At 40.3% G+C, this 17,915-nt stretch overlaps 1 protein-coding gene across 1 annotated transcript in view; it reads right to left on the reverse strand.

Moving 5' to 3' along the window:
• Positions 1-533: 533 nt before the first annotated feature.
• The window catches only part of fam151b (family with sequence similarity 151 member B), a 31,848-nt gene continuing 14,466 nt past the window's right edge, over positions 534-17,915 (reverse strand). Inside the window, exons 4-6 of the mRNA XM_043708131.2 lie at positions 14,221-14,393; positions 6,168-6,309; positions 534-4,173 (exon numbers count right to left, since the gene is read on the reverse strand). Of these exons, the coding sequence (XP_043564066.2) occupies positions 4,008-4,173; positions 6,168-6,309; positions 14,221-14,393 (481 nt within the window). The 3' untranslated portion in view covers positions 534-4,007. The remainder of the gene's footprint in view (positions 4,174-6,167; positions 6,310-14,220; positions 14,394-17,915) is intronic.

The raw sequence follows: 17,915 nt of genomic DNA on the forward strand, positions 1-17,915 counted from the left end.
TCAGCATAGCAGACCCATTTTCACCTCATGTACCACCATTAGAACTCCTTTTCAAACTCTGCAGTTTTGTTTAGGGCATCTGCACTTCCTCCCACTTTATAATCAGCAATTGAAAACATCCACCATTTTCCAATCCTTTTCAGTTCTGAAGAAGTCATATTGAATTCCAAATCTTGGTCTGTGGGAGGAAACTGGAGCACCCAGAGGAAACCCACGCAGACACAGAGAAAACATGCAAATTCAAGTCGCCAAGGATGGAATCAAACCTGGATCCCTGTGAGACAGCAGTGCTAACCACTGAGCCACCATGTTGCCCCACAGTGAGTACCCTGAATCTTTATATACATACACAGTATATTCTATGGATCTGCTGTCAAATTTGTTGTAATGCTTTCTACTGTCAATTTGATGCTAACATTTCCCATCAAGGAGCCCAGAATAATGACTTCCTAGGTAACAAATACTTACTAATCATGAGGAAATAAAAAGATCTTAGCTTTGCATTGTGCAATAATTCTGAATCTCACCTGCTGTTGAATTCTGGGAAGTTTATTTAGAAGCAAAGTACGAGACCAACAATACATAGAGTATTTACAAATTATTCGGATAAAAGTGCTTTACATCAGTCCAATAATTTTTCCAACTTCTAGCTCTCAGATACATTTACCAAATGGAAGTCATACTGCTTTAATTGGAATCATACAATTGTTGATGTAACTAACCATTTCTTTACTTGTTAGATGAATGTTTCCTGTCAGCCCCTTGACAAGTTTCAATGAATTTCAAATTCATTTAGTTTTTAAACTCATTTAACATATCTTTACTGTTCCATGAAAAATGAGAAATGGACAAGGAAATGGCATTAATGAGAAAAATGTTCATGGTGAGCATGGCGGAATAAATAAGCTACTTTGTGCTATAAAACTCTGATGTTATAATCAGTTGCAGCAGGTGCTTAGAAAATAAGTTAGAATTAGAAGCAAAACTTGAAAGCAATTTTCACCCAACACTTGTATTACTTTGATATTAAATGCTCCATCTCCTCAGAATATGCTATTATCCCTTTCAGACCCTCATGAGCTTTTGAATCTGCTTCCCGTTGAGCAGATTGACCATCCATCACCTTAAATATTCACTGTCACCACGACTGGCATATGAGGCAGCAGTGTGCAGGATCTACAAGATGCACTTCAGCAACTCAACATTTTTCAGCACCTGCCAAATCTGCAACCTCTACCATCTAGAAGTTAAGGGAGTACACACCTGAAAATTCTAACATTTGAAAATTCTCCTCCAAGCCACATGCCATACTGACTTGGAACTGCATTGCTGTGCACTAGATCAAAATCCTGGAACTCCCTTCTTCACAGCACCGTTTGTGTATCTACACCACATAAAGTGCAGTGAATCAAGAAATTAGCACATTACTGTAACATCTTCACAATGCAATTAGGGATAAACACTGACTGCTGAAAAAGTGAAGCTCACATCTCAAGAACCAGTTAAAAAAATTTTGCAAGAGCTAATAAACATTGGCAAAGAGGGTTCAAGCTACTGAGTACCCAGTTCTGCCTCCAATTGTGATGGAAATTCTAGACCTTTACTCTTGGAACAGCCATTATGCTACAGGATTTCAAAATGGGACGGTTTGGACAGTACCAGCAAAATATTTCTGCAACCCATCATTGTGCAGTGACAATTGGAAGTCACATTTCCCATCTAAGATGCTGATTTTGATTATGACCTCTGTTTCAGAAATACTGGAATAACTCTAATGAGCATTTTTACTTCAAATGTTTTTGTGGTAAATGCCTAACTGTGAACTCAGTTTGGACAGAATTTCAAAGATTGCTTTACAGAGAATAACTATCAAATGAACCAAAAGTCAACAATTCTGAAAAATGCTGATTATTTTTTAACTTTATTTCCAATCATGTTCCTTTTCTTTCTGCTTCCGAAGGCATTAACTTTGAAAATGAATTCACATTAACAGAAATAAAAATGAAGAAAAAAAATCTGCAATTATTTAGCACCTTTCATTACCTGACGATATTCCACAAAATACTTTATAGCCAATGAAGTGCTGTTAAAAAAAAACTTGGCAGCCAATTTTCAAGTTCCCACAAACAGTAAAGAGATAATAACCAGTTAGATTGGTTATCGTGAATATTCACCAAAAATAATGTGGGAAAATGTGAAGTTGTTCAGTTTGGCAGGAAGAATAAAAAAGCAGGAGTACTATTAAACAGAGAATGCTTTGGTATTCCACGATGCACAACAATTTGGGTGTTCTGCACAAGTCTAGCTTGCAGATACAGAATGTAATCATGAAGGCTAATGAAAGCTATCCTTTATTAGAAGAGGAATTGAACATAAAAATAAGAATGTTATGCTTCAGTTATACAGGGTATTAATGAAACTATATCTGGAATACTTTACAAAGTTTTGGTTTCCTTCTTTAAGTATGGATGAAATGGAGCGGGTTCACAGGTGGTTTACTAGATTGGTACCTGAATTGTGTTATGAAGATGGTTGGGTAATCCTGGCTTATTTCCACTGGAGTTTATAAGCATGAGGGGTAATGGCACAGTGGCTAGCACTGCTGCCTCACAGGGACCCGGATTCAATTCCTGCCTCAGGTGACTGTCTGGGAGGAGTTTGCACATTCTCCCCATATCTGTATGGGTGCACTCTCATTTCCTTCCACAATCCAAAGATGTGCAGGTTAGGTAAATTGGCCATGTTGTTCAGGGATTTATAGGGTAGGTGCATTAATTAGGGGTAAATGTAGAGTACTAGGATAGAGGAATGGATCTGGGTGGATTACTCTTCAGAAGGTTAGTGTAGACGTGTTGGGATGAATGGCCTGTTTCCACACTGTAGGGATTCTATGAACTTGATTAAGTGCAAGAGATTCTAAAAGTATTTGTAAAGGTAGATGTGGAAAGGATGTTTCCTCTCCTGGATGTATCCAGACTTAGACGACACACTTTTAGGACAGAAAATAATTTCTTTCTCTCAGAGAATTGTGAAACTTGGAACTCTCTGCCTCAAAAGGCGGTGGTAACAGAGTTATCAAACACTTTTAATGCAGAAATCATCAGATTCTTGTCAGACAAGAGAATCCAAGATTATTCAGAGTGGATCGACATGTGGAATTCTAAACAGAATAGCTAAGATCTTATTACAGGGCAGGGCTGTCTTGGTGGGGGGGGGGGGGGGGGGGGGGGAGGTGTAAATGTGTAATTTTGCTCTGATTTGGTAGGTTTGTTTGCTTGTAAAATAGAAGAGAGTTCCCCTTCTCTTTGAATAGTGCCACAAAATGTTTCATGGCCACCTGATAAGGCAAATGGTTTTGGTTTCACATTTTATTCAAAGAATGATATTTTCAACAAGGCAGTACTCTCTCAGTACTGCACTGAAATATCAGCCTGGAGTTTATGCTTGAGTCTCTGGAGTTCAGTTTCTGAGTCATAAGTGTAATGTGATACCAAGGGAGCCAAAATCATGTGTTGGCAGTTCTCTAGTACATGAGATATCACCATCCTCCATGGGTGTACCTAAGTAGTGATTGGAAACTCTCAGTTGTGAGGAGTATCACAGCCATGGATCTTCTGTCCTTTGTTTGATATCTGTATCTGTGTGCTAACAACAGCACAAATAATGCAAAATCTTCAAATTTAAAATAGTAACATCTTCATTTATAGTTCTACAATTCTGTTGAAGTCTCTGCACTTCTCCAATTCTGGCCTCTTTCACTTCCCTGATTTTAATTGCTCTGCCAGTGATGTCCTTTCTTTCAGGTTTCTCTACCCCATTGAATGGAACTTGTTCCTGACATTTTCCCACCTCTCTCTCCTTTAAAAACTCCTGAAAACCTTCCTCCTTCCTGTCCAAATGTCTGATGTGGTTTGTTGTCAAATTTCACTTAATGTCCTTCCGAAGAGTCTTGAGCTTTTTAACTACAATAAATACATCATATAAATGCAATGTCTTTACAAGTAATATTAAATCTGGTCTGTGAATTTCATCTTTACTGCCTGTCTCAATTTACTGTTTTGAGGTTCAAAAAGATCAAAGTAGATTCTTGATTTGTCAACATTTTCCCTGATATACAGCATATCTTCCACAGTGTACAAATCTTCTCTTGCTGTCCACACAGTCAGACTGTATCTGTATTAAAACAAGATTGTTGAATTAGAGGAGACAGACAATATAGCAGTGCTGGATTGTCAATTAAAACACATCAACATAAAAACTTATTGTATGAAACAGATTTGATAATAGTTACTTGGTGCAAAGTTTATTTATCTGGACTTTGTGATGCATGGATACAAATATATTTAAAACCATTTTATGTATTGGCCTGTCTCTATCACCCTTTATTAGGCCGTAAGATATAGGAGCAGAATTAGGCCATTGGCCTATCAAGTTTGCTCTACCATTCGATCAAAGCTGATATCTTTCTCAACCCCATTCTCCTACCTTCACGCCATAACCCTTGACCCCTTTACTAAACAAAAACCTGTCTTTCTCTGACTTAAGACTACTGAATGACTTGGCCTCCATAGTCTTCTGTGGCAGTGACTTCTGCAGATTCACCATTTCCTGACTGAAGAAATTCCTCCTCATCTCAGTTCTAAAGGGTAGTCCTTCTGAGTCTGTGCCCTCCGGTCCAAGTCTCCCTTACTAATGAAAACATTTTCTCCACATTCAATCGATCTTCTAAACTCCAGCAAGTATAAATCCAGAGTCCTCAACTGCTCCTCCCTTGTCTCTGATATGTCCTTCATTCCTGGGATCATTTTTATAAATGTCCTCTGACCGTCTCCAAGGACAGCACAATCTTCTTTAGATATGGGATCCAAGACTGCTCACAATATTTCAAATGCTATCTGACCAGAGCCTTATTCAGCCTCAGTAGTACATCTCTGCTATTGTATTCTAGTCCTCTTTGAAAGAATGCGAATATTGCATTTGCCTTCCTAGCTGCCGAATGAATTTGCACGTTATCCTTAAAAGAATCCTGAACTAGGACTCCTAAGTCCCTCTGTGCTTCAGAGCCTATGCCTCTTCCTACCAATGAGCATAACCTCACTATTCTAAAAAATAATTTTAAAAATCAAAGACTTGTGGATGATTAGATTAGATTACTTACAGTGTGGAAACAGGCCCTTCAGCCCAACAAGTCCACACCGACCCGCCGAAGCGCAACCCACCCATACCCTTACATTTACCCCTTTAACCTAACACTACGGGCAATTTAGCATGGCCAATTCACCTGACCCGCACATCTTTGGACTGTGGGAGGAAACCGGAGCACCCGGAGGAAACCCACGCAGACACGGGGAGAATGTGCAAACTCCACACAGTCAGTCGCCTGAGTCGGGAATTGAACCCGGGTTTCAGGCGCTGTGAGGCAGCAGTGCTAACCACTGTGCCACCGTGCCGCCCAGATTAGATTAGATTAGATTAGATTACAGTGTGGAAACAGGCCCTTCGGCCCAACAAGTCCACACCGACCCGCCGAAGCGAAACCCACCCATACCCCTACATTTACCCCTTACCTAACACTACGGGCAATTTAGTATGGCCAATTCACCTGACCCTGCACATCTTTGGACTGTGGGAGGAAACCGGAGCACTCGGAGGAAACCCACGCAGACACGGGGAGAATGTGCAAACTCCACACAGTCAGTCGCCTGTGTGGAGTTTGTGTGGAGATTGAACCTGGGTCTCTGGCGCTGTGAGGCAGCAGTGCTAACCACTGTGCCACCGTGCCGCCCACGATGCTGGAAATTGAAACAAAAACAGAGATTTCTGAAAAACTCAACACGTCTGTTGGCATCTGTGGAGAGAGAAACAGTGTTAATATTTCAGGTCCAGAGACTCTTCTTCAGAACATTCTCAAGACGGTTCTCTAGACCTAAAATGTTAACTTTTTTTTTTCTCCACAGATGCTGCCGGATCTGCTGAGTTGGTCCAGCTATTTCTGTTCTTGTTTAAAAATTAATATCTTGCTCTTTGGTTTCCTCTTTCCAATCACAGTTTTGAACAAATTTACAGTTAGATGCAAACAAAATGAGAAAAATCAAAAATTCTTGAAATGTGAAATCTACTGGAAGAAAAGGCCTCTAGAATTTTACTCAGCTGAACAGTTCTTTTACCTTTCTGACTGCTCCACCAACCAAGACAGCTGTGGCCAGGATGGACGAACCAATGCTGCTCTAACTGGGAATGTTACTGGTTGATTGAGAGTCTGACAAATTTGCTCCATCTCCTTCACCATCTCCCATGTGTAACAAGAATCTGTTTGAAGAAGCAAATCCAATTTTAAAGATTCTTTGGTTTTAGATCATGTTTACAGTTTTCTCAAGATGATTTAGGAGATACAGCATAATGTTTATGGCACAGACAGAGAACACAGGAGGCTAACACCTTCAACATATTGTCTGGCTAACACTAACTGTTACAGTTAACCTGAGAAGGTAACTTTTAAAAAACGTTTTGTGATTTACACATGAAAGAAGTGAAACTATCATGGTATTCGAACAGATGAAAGACTCAACAAACGATCAAAGTATTTTTCAATGTATAATTTCAGTTACATCACACAGTAAACTTTCGCTATAAATTCTGTGTCTTACAATTGTGCCCTCTCCTACCACCTGATGAAGGAGCGGCGCTCCGAAAGCTAGTGCTTCCAATTAAACCTGTTGGACTATAACCTGGTGTTGTGTGGTTTTAACTTGATATGCCTGGAGAAGACTTTGGGATTTTCCTTTATATTAGCTGCTAATCGTTTTTCATTGTTTCTCTATGCTCTTATTTGCTTTCTCACCTGCCACTAAACCTTCAATATTCCTGTAATTCTCAGCTGTACTTTCTACCTTACACATATGAAAAACATATATTTTCTACTTCTACTTCAGTTGTCATGCAGGGAACTATAGATTTGTATGTCCTACCTCTTCCATTAGAGAGAACATACCTCAATTGTATCCAAACCATTTTCTCTTTGAAGGTGGCCCATTGTTCGCTTATTGTTTTTCCTGCCAACTTCTTACTTCCAATCAATCCTGCTCAATTCTGTTCTTGCTTCATTACAGTCAGCTCTCTGTACATTGATTTTTCTTACTTTGGATTGATACAAGTCATTTTTCAATGCCATCTTGAACTTTATGGTACAATGACCACTGTCTCCTAAATATTCACCCACTGACATTTGACCCACTTGGTCCACCTCATTTCTAAATACAAGGTTAAGCAATGCATACTTCCTTGATGGACTGAACACATACTGTTGTAGGAAGCCCTCCTGAATGCAATTGTTATGGACTAGGCCAAACTACTCATAGAACATAGGACAATACAGTGCAGAACAACATCGGCCCTCGATATTGCGCCGAACTTGAACTAATCTAAGCCCATCCCCCTACAATATCCCATCATCATCCATATGCTTATCCAAGGATGGTTTAAATGCCCCTAATGTGGCTGAGTTAACTACATTAGCAGGCAGGGCATTCCACACCCTTACCGGTCTGAGTAAAGAACCTGCCACGGACATCTATCTTAAATCTATCACCCCTCAATTTGTACCTATGCTCCCTTATACAAGCCAACATCATCATCCTAGGAAAAGGACACTCACTATCTACCCTATCTAATTCTCTGATCATCTTGTATGTCTCTATTAAATCTCCTTTTAGCCTTCTTCTCTCCAATGAGAACAGACCTAAGTCTCTCAGCCTTGCCTTAAAAGACCTTCCCTCCAGACCAGGCAACATCCTGGTAAATCTCCTCTGCACCTTTTCCAATGCTTCCACATCCTTCCTGTAATGGGGCGACCAGAATTGTACACAATATTCCAAGTTAGGCTGCACAAGCATTTTGTAAAGTTGCAGCATGACATCATGGCTCCGGAACTCAATTCCTCTACCAATAAACCTAACACACAGTATGCCTTCTTAATAGCACTATCAACCTGGGTGGCAACTTTCAGGGATCTATGTACATGGACACCAAGATCCCTCCGCACATCCACACAACCAAGAATCTTTCCATTGACCCAGTATTCTGCCTTCCCAAAGTGAATCACCTCACATTTATCTGCATTGACCTCCATTTACCAACTCTCAGCCCAATTCTGCAGTTTATCCAAGTCTGCCTGCAATCTGCAACATTCTTCCACAATGTCTACTACTCCACCGATTTTAGTGTCATCTGCAAACTTACTAATCCATCCACCTATGCCTGCGTCCAAGTCATTTATAAAAATGACAAACAGCATTGATCCTGAAACAGATCCTTGTGGCACACCACTATAACCGGACTCCAGGCTGAATATTTTCCATCAACCACCACTCGTTGCCTTCTTACAGAAATCCAGTTTCTAATCCAAACTGCTAAATCACCCTCAATCCTATGCTCCACATTTTCTCCAATCGCGTACCATATGGAATCTTATCAAAGGCTTTACTGAAGTCCAGGTACACCACGTCAACACTTACCTTCATCCACATGATTGGTCACCTTCTCAAAAAAACTCAATGAGGTTTGTGAGACACGTCCTACCCTTGATGAAACCATGTTGACCATCTCCAAGCAAATTGTTGCTTTCTAGATGATTATAAACCCTATCTCTTATAATCCTTTTCAAAACGTTTTCTACAACAGACATAAGGCTCACTGACCTATAATTACTTGGGTCATCTGTGCTGCCCTTTTGAACAAGGGCACAACATTTGCAATCCTCCAGTCCTCTAATACTAAACCCGTAGATAATGACGACTCAAAGATTAAGGCCAAAGCCTCCGCCATGTCTTCCCTAGCTTCCCAGAGAATCCTCTGATAAATCCCATCCGGCCCAGGGGACTTATCTACTTTCACGCATTCTAGAATTGATAACACGTCCTCCTTGCTAACCTCAATCCTTTCTGGTCTAACAGCCTGTATCTCAGTTTGTTCCTCTACAATATTATCCTTTTCTTGAGTGAAAAAAGATGAGAAATATTAGTTTAGCATCTCTCCGATCTCCACAGGATCCACACACAGCTTCCTACTTTTGTCTTTGACTAGCCCTATTCCTACCCTAGTCATCCTTTTACTCCTCCCATAACTATGTAAAGCTTTAGGGTTCTCCTTTATTCTACCTGCGAAAGACTACTCATGTTCCCTCCTTGCTCATCTTAACTTTCTCTTTAAATCTTTCCTAGCTAATCTGTAACTCGCCTTCGTCTCATCTGACCCATTTTGTCTCAACGTCGCTCAAAACATTCTTATGCAGGTAGCCCAGACCAAAACTTTGCAATTTGTTTCAGTAAGCGTACAGTGAAAGTGACTCCGAGTAAGTTAGTGAGATTGACTACCAGGTTAAAACAGACAAAAATTTATTCATGAAATTGCACAATGAAACACAAAGAATAGAATAAAGAACCCCTACAGAACTGTCTTTCCAAACTAGATTTAATTATGCTGTTCCGAATACACACAACAGTCCCAATAAGCAAACTCTCTTAAAGACCAGTAAAAAAAAAGGAAAAGATGATTACACCTTGAAGTTAGAGGGCAGACGAGAGTGAGTGAGTTTCTACACTGCTCACTGCTGAACTCCCAACTAGTTGTGGACTGAACTGCTCAGCTAGAGAGCTAACCTTTCCCTTTTCATTATACAGGTTACTTCTAAAACATGATCACTGTGGCCTGAAGTCTCATCTGTTTTACATATAAACAAAAGGCCTCTTAAAATCCTTTTCATCTCTGTACCAAACCAATCTGATCGGAGCCCGGCCTGGTTTACGACTCCTTTGAAAAAAAAATCAATAACACAGTATCCTTGAGAAAAGGAACAGCTTTTAGAAAAAAGGACCAACTTTGTGACACCTCCTCCCTTAAAATAAAAAAGTCAATACCAAAAGATGGCTTCATTTTTAAAACCCTTTAAAAACCCTGTTAGTAGTCTGAACACACATATATACTATACTAACTATAAACATGCACACATGCACAACTACATGCGAATTCAGGCTGTGACACACCTGCCACAAACACCTCTGTATCTCATTTGAGTCTTGATAACGCATCGGATGGGCAATCACATTTTCACGGCCTGCCACATGCACGATTGTCAAATTGAATGGCTGCAACAACAAGCTCCATCTAAACAGTCTGGCATTTTTCTCCTTAAAGTTTTCCACAAACGTCAATGGGTTATGATCAGTGTATACAATTGACTCAGATGCATTGCTGGTAATATAGACACTGAAATGTTGCAATGCCAACACCAAGCTTAAAGTCTCTTTCTCCACCGTTGAATATTTCTGTTGATGAACGTTCAACTTCCTGGAAAATTACCCAATGGGTCTTTCTACTCCTCGTCATCCTCCTGCAGGAGCACCGCACCAACACCCACATCACCGGCATCGATAGCCACCTTGAAAGACTTCATGTAATCTGGTGTGGCTAGTACTGGGACAGTGGTTAACACATTTTTTAGGCTGTCAACTGTCTTTTGACAGTCCACTGTCCACTGAAACTTCTTGCACTTTTTTAACAATTCGGTGAGTGAAGCAGCCACATTACTAAAGTTCGGCACAAACCTTCAGTAAAATCCACTCAAACCTTGGAACTGTAGTACTGCTTTTTTTGTCAACAGTGTGGGAAATTCCCCAATTACTTTTGTTTTCGTATCCCTTGGGTCCATTTGTCCACGTCCAATAACACGGCCCAGGAAGGTAATTTAGGCTTTGGCAAATTCACTTTTTGCTAGGTTTACCACCAAGCCTGCCTTCAAAGGTTGATCAAACAAGTCCGATAAGTGCTGTAAATGTTCCTTCCATGAGTGACTAAAAATCACCAGGTCATCAATATACACCACACAGTTAGGTAATCCGGCAATGACCTTATTAGTCAGTCTCTGAAATGTAGCTGCAGCGTTTTTCATACCAAATGGCACAATTTTGAACTGATATAGTCCATTTGGCACTACCAATGCCGAAATTGCCTTTGCTCTCTCTGACAGAGGAACTCGCCAGTAGCCTCTGAACAAGTCCAACTCAGAAATGTAAGTTGCTTATCCCACTTTTTCGACATAGTCCTCCAACAATGGAATTGGATACGTATCAGTCTTTGTAACAGCGTTGACTTTGCGATAGTCCACACATAACCGTTGGGTACCATCTGGCTTTGGCACCATGACTATAGGTGAGCTCCAGTCACTGTAACTCACTTCGATTATGCCATCTTGGAGCATGCGTGCTATCCCCTTCTGAACCTGTGCCAACTTTAGAGGGTTATGCCCAGTAGGATGTTGCTTAATCAGAACAGTGTCTCCTATATCTACATCATGCCCAATTAGGTTAGTACTTCCCAGTTTATTTCTGCATATCTCCCCATGTGATAGCAATAACTCTTTCAGGTCATTTCAATTTTCTTGTGGAAGGTAACTCAATCATTTATCCCAATTTTTGACAACTTCTTCATTTCCGATTTAATTTGAGGAATGTCCAATTCATAATCATTAGCCACTTCAGCTGGTAACCTTGCTGTTTTAATTCTCTGCTCTTCCATAAGTTTGTACTTCCTCCCTGCTACGGTTACCTTCAGCCTTTGTCTCCAGCCTTTTAAACTGACTTACCTTTTCAAGTGTCAGTTTTTGAAGTTCAAAAGCTCTCTCTTTTTCTTTCTCTGCTCTCTCTTTTTCCCTCTTTTCTGCTTTTAATCGTAACTCAAACTGTTTCATTTCTGCTGCCCTTTCCTTATCTCTCACCTCGAACTCAAGCTGCTTCATTTGCAATCGAATTCTTGCCATCTCTATAGATTCTGATGGTTTCTCCAGCAAGTTTAAATGCTGAGCTACTGTTGTAATTATCTCTTCTTTCCTCACAAAAGCAGGCAGATCTAATTTCAACTTCTCTGCTAATTCCTGCAGCTTGGTCTTATTCACCTTTTGCAAAACATCCAAAGTCACCGCATCCACTTTCAGAAAACTTTTGGCAAATGGAAGAGCCATTACTATCCCAAAGTTTGTCTACCCAACCAAACCAACACCCAAAATAATGACACTGGCACCTACCATTCGCTGTTTAAAATTCCGTAAAGAGCCCCAAACTGTTATGGAATAGGCCAGACCACTCAAAACATTCTTAAGCAGACAGCTGAGACTGTAACTTTGCAATTTGTTTCAGTAAGTGTACAGTGAAAATTACCTGGAGTAAGTCAGCAAGGTTGACTACCAGGTTAAAACAGTCAGAAATGTATTCATAAAATTGCACAATGAAACACACAGAACCTCTATAGAAGTCAGTCTATCCAAATTAGACTTAATTATACTGTTCCGAATATATACAACAGTCCCAATAAGCAAAGCCTCTTAAAGATCAGTTAAAAAAAAGGAACAGATGCTTACAGGTTGAAATTAGAGGGCAGGAGGGAGAGAGAGAGAGATTCCACACAGCAGACTGCTGAACTCCCAACTAGTTCTGGACTGAACTGCTCAGCTATAGAGCTAACCACTCCCTTTTCATTATACAGGTTACTTCTAAAGCATGATCACTGTGGCCTGAAGTCTCATCTGTTTACATATAAACAAAAGGACTCTCAAAGTCCTTTCCATCTCTGTACCAAACCAATCTGATCGGAGCCCAGCCTGGTTTATGACCCCTTTGAAAAAATATCAATAACACAGTATCCTTGAGAAAAGGAACAGCTTTTAGAAAAAAGGGACCAACTTTGTGACACAATCAAGGAACACCTGCCCCTTGCTGCCCCAAGTATCCCACTTTATATTTGGATAATTAAAGTCACTCATTATAACAACCCTAAAAATGTTGGCATTCTCTGTAATTTCCTTACAGATTTGTTTCTCTACATCCTTTCCACTAGTTGGAAAGACTACATCATGCAATATAACTGCACTCTTTTTATCCCATAGCTCTAAGACTGACACTGTCTGTAAACCTTGGATGTCTTATTTCTCCAGCACTGCAATGCTTTCTTAAGCAATACTCTTACCCTTTCTCCTTTCCTTCCTTTTCTATCTTTCCTTTGCAACCGATACCCAAGAATATATAATATCCAGTCTTGTCCTTTCTTGAGCCATGTCTCCAAGCACTGCCACAACATCATTTTCAATGTTGAAATCTGTGTCAGTACTCCTTAACCTTATTTAGTATACACCATGTATTTACATATATGCACATTAATTCTGTTTTGGTCTTGCTTTCTTTTACTCCATCTCCACTTCACATATGAACTTAATATTCTCTCTGTGCCTAAGTATTTAGAGAGCCCAGGTTTTCTCCTTGACTATATTTTCTTGGTTCCCACATTCTTGTCCAGTTAATTTAAAGCACTCCCAATGGCACAAGCAAAACACCTCACAAGGAACTCAGCCCCGGCTCTATTTAATTACAAACTACCTGGTTTATACAGGGAGCCATCTTCCCGAGAACCAGTCCAAGTGTCCCAGAAATCAAGGAATCAATTATAGCAGTGAAGAGGAAGGATCATCAAACTAGGTAGAAGTAAAAACTACAAAAGGGGCAAACACACCATTGGGTGTGCACTTTGGGCTTTCAAACATACAAGGAGAGACAGAGGATCACATATATAATCAAATTTCACAGAAGTTTAAGAGCAAGTAATAGCAGTGGATGTTAAAGACTCAAATATGAAAATGTAGTATGTAGTATGATCCATTTTAGCCATTGACAAGAATATTTAAATAACAACCTGAAGCGAATACTGTGATATGTCACATTATTGAAAGCACACGGATGAACAATAACTTTACAATTACCCAGAACACGCTTTAATGAATTAATTTATCTGAAATAAGAAAAAACTGGATACTGGAAAACTAAAACAAAACGGAAATTTCTGGAGAAACTCAGCTGGCCTGGCAGCAACTGTGGACAGAAAGCTGAGTCAATGTTTTAGGTCATCTTGACAAAGAGTCATTGGACCTGAAAAGCCAAACCTTGCTTTTTCTGTACAGATGCTTCCAGACCTGCTAAGTTCCTCCAGTAAATTTGCGCAATTCATCTTAAATCCTTGCTCTTTTTACATTTGCAATGGACATATCCAAAAGAAGCTGACAAAGCAACCTTATACACTTGATGATAGGTGTGTAATGTGCAAAATTACTTTTCATAACAATCCTTGATTTTTATGACATTTGACAATCCTTACCAATATTTTTTTGAATAACCAACTCACCAGTTCTCCAACCAAGAGACAGTGTTACATGTGGCAAGTATGAAGTCACTATGCGTAAAAAAGCTTTGCTTTCGTTTGGTCCAGGAAGAATATCCGCATTGATCCAAACTGGGCGTGAGAGTAGATCCTTCATTGATATTAGCATTTTAATAGCAGGTTCCACAGCTGACAAACTGGCAATGACAGAGGATTTAATTTTAACAGAAGTAATTTCACCTCACAAATGGAAACACAAACTCTGACACAATGCATATTGCTAATGGTTTCTTCTCGGAGACAAGGTGGAGGAGAATATATATTCCTGATGTAATGAAAGGAATCAAGCAACTATAAATCTGGAGAAATGCTAAAAAATAATTTCTCCAATTGACCTCAGGATATATTCATACTACTGTTTTTATTTATCATGAAATGTTAGTATTACTGGCAAAGTAAATGATAATTGTTATCAAAGTCAGTGGTAGGTAGATACAGTGCTGTTTTAGAGGATGTTCTGGGGTTTTACCCAGTGACAGGGAAGAAATGCAGATATATTTTCATGTTAGGGTGCTGCATGACTTGGAGGTGATGATGTTCCATTAGCCTCATGTCTTTAGTACAGGTCACAGATTTTACACTTTTTCAAATGATCTTTGGTGAGTCGTTGCAGTGTATCCTGAAGGTAGTACCCAATGCTGTCATTGTGCAATGTTAGTGGTTGGGGTGCCAACCAAGGAGACACCTTTGCCCTGGAATAGTGTAGAGCTTCTTTATAGCATGCTGGAATAACAATCTCGAAGAGAAGCTCTGGGGAATCAGGAAACAAAACACCCACAGCAGAACTTTCAGCCTCAATCTGCCTTTTTATCCACTATTAAGTTTCGGGTCAGTGGTGATCTCCAGGATGTTAATAATAACACTGCCATTAAATTTCAAGTGGAGATGATTCAATTTGCTCTTAGCGGAGATGATCGTGAATTAGTGGATGTAACCATAGACAACTTTCTTAACTTCTCATATGAAGCAAGTGGTCTTGTTTTGAGGACAGCTACAATTGTGCTACTAGTAAACAATGCCACTGGACATCAGCTTATCTATTTTTAAAGGTTCATTCATAACTCAATTATACCACAGAAAAAGAATTGTTTGGAAAATAAGGGCTTCCTGCAAGAAAGTTTTCCTCGAGGCAGCATGGTTGCAATTGCTCCAATATTCCATGCACAGTGATGAGCATCAGCATGCCAATCACAACATTGGGTTATCAGTTTCGGTCAGCTCCATGCACAGGCCTCAGAGGCCAGCTCAGCTGCAAAGAAAATTAGAGGAAATGCTGACTGCAAGTAGATAATCACCAAACACAATGGACTATAAATGCAGAAAAAACCTGTGTTTTCCTTATTGGCCTAAATTAAATGCCCTCCGTTGATTTTTTTGCCCCTTTTGTTTATTGGAAAGTTCACTTCTGAATATAAAATACATTTTTAAAAAATCAGGTCTGAACAAATTATATTAAACAAGAACATTCAATATAAATACAACTCTTGGGGGGGATCCAAGATGGCAGCGATCTCAGCAGATCTGCCTTGCTGAGCTCTGCACCCCAGTCCAGCAGTCGTGATATTTTGACACCCCCACTTTCTGTTTTTTTTTGGGAGAAAATTGATGTTAAATGGTCATGAAATCATTTGAATCTATTTGCGGTGGAGCCTTGAGAGTCTGAATGAGATGAGCAGGGAGTATTTTGTTTGGATGATTAATCGTTCGGTTGGCCTTAAACAAGCGGTAATCTACAAGTGCCGGTTGTTCAAGCATTTCTCAATTATCCGGCAATGCTCACCATAATGCCGTTTTCGGATGGTTTTTGTTCAGATAGTCAAGGTCCTACTGTAAATTCTTTTTGAGCAATTGACAATGACAAAAGGATAGCATACAGCCAGACTCCAACATATGCGACACTCGCTGAAGGTATCGGGTGGGCCCGTGACTGAGGATGTAGCTGCAGCTCCCTCAGCAGCTGAGAAAGAGGTACCTGCGCAGCAGAACATTGCTGAAGAACTCATGGCAATCCGACGGATGATCAAGGAGTTGATGGAAGGCAATTGTACTCGGTTGGAGTGAAGTAGGAGGAAAAATATTTGAGTCATTGGGCTGCTAGCCAGAGTGGAAGCTGGGCAGCTAGCAAGCTTTTTTGAAGACTGGCTGTCACAGTTTGTTGGCTGGGATGTCAAAGCAGACTGAGCGAAGGTTGACAGAGCTCACTGGGTTGTGGCGCACAGATCTGGTCTGGTACAATTTCAAAGCTACAGGTACCAGCAGAGAGTCCTGGAATCTTCTAGAAGGATGGGGAAAGATCCACAGGCCCTGACTTATCAGGGAATTAAGATAACGTTCCTCCAGGACTTTTCTGCAGTGGTGATCCATAAAAGGAGATCGTTTGATGAGGTCAAGAGAAAATTCAGAGAACTTGGTATTCAATACTCAATGAGATACCCATCAGTGCTTTGTATTACTCACGTGGAGATGGTGTGGTCATTTGACTTCTCAGAACAACTGAAAAATTTCTTGGACATTTTAAAATAATTCGGATGGATTTATAGACATGGACAATAATATTTGGTTTTCTTTTCTCTTGCTATGTTTCTTGTAATGTTATCCTTTTCTGAAAGAAGCTGCTGTTGGTGTGTGTGTTTTTTTCTCCAATTAGGTTTGGTGTTGATATGTATTTGGGGTGGACAGAGTGCTCATTATTTTGTCTGCTTCATTCTATGGCTTGGGTCTGGGGTGCAGTTCGAGCTGGATGGGGTGTGTGGGAAGTTAAGCACCCTTGATGGGCAGGGGGTAGAGTCCCCCATTAAATGCCTTTTGTGTTTTGTTGTTAGTTTAATGTTTTGGTTTCTCATAAAAAGACTCCACGAGTCTTCTTTTGCATATGCTCAGCATACTGTAAGTTGAATTTTTCCTCTCAGCAGGTCAAAGGTGCTTGTAAAGGATCATGGCTAGCAGTTTTCTTAAATGGTGCACCGCTGAAATATTAGAGGGATCCATTTGCCAGTCAAAAAGAAAAAGATGTTGTCGAGCCTCAAAAAGGAGAGGGTGGATGTTGCCCTGTTGCAGGAGTCTCACCTTAATGACAAGTTACAGCAGGGAGTGTTTGAACATAGAACAATACAGCACAGAACAGGCCATTCGGCCCACGATGATGTGCTGAACATTTGTCCTAGCTTAAGCACCTATCCATGTACCTATCCAATTGCCGCTTAAAGGTCACCAATGATTCTGACTCTGCCACTCCCACAGGCAGCGCATTCCATGCCCCCACCACTCTCTGGGTAAAGAACCTATCCCTGACATCCTCCCTATACCTTCCATCCTTCACCTTAAATTTATGTCCCCTTGTAACACTCTTTTGTACCCGGGGAAAAAGTCTCTGTCTACTCTATCTATTCCCCTGATCATCTTATAAACCTCTATCAAGTCACCCCTCATCCTTCGCCATTCCAATGAGAAAAGGCCTAGCACTCTCAACCTATCCTTGTACGACCTATTCTCCATTCCAGGCAACATCCTGGTAAATCTCTGCACCCTCTCCAAAGCTTCCACATCTTTCCTAAAGTGAGGCGACCAGAACTGCACACAGTACTCCAAATGTGGCCTTACCAAGGTCCTGTACAGCTGCAACATCACCTCACGACTCTTGAATTCAATCCCTCTACTAA

This window comes from Chiloscyllium plagiosum, unplaced genomic scaffold (assembly GCF_037043375.1).
Source record: "Chiloscyllium plagiosum isolate Xiang-an unplaced genomic scaffold, Cpla_swu_hap1 HiC_scaffold_2, whole genome shotgun sequence".
Taxonomy (NCBI): Eukaryota; Metazoa; Chordata; class Chondrichthyes; order Orectolobiformes; family Hemiscylliidae; genus Chiloscyllium; species Chiloscyllium plagiosum.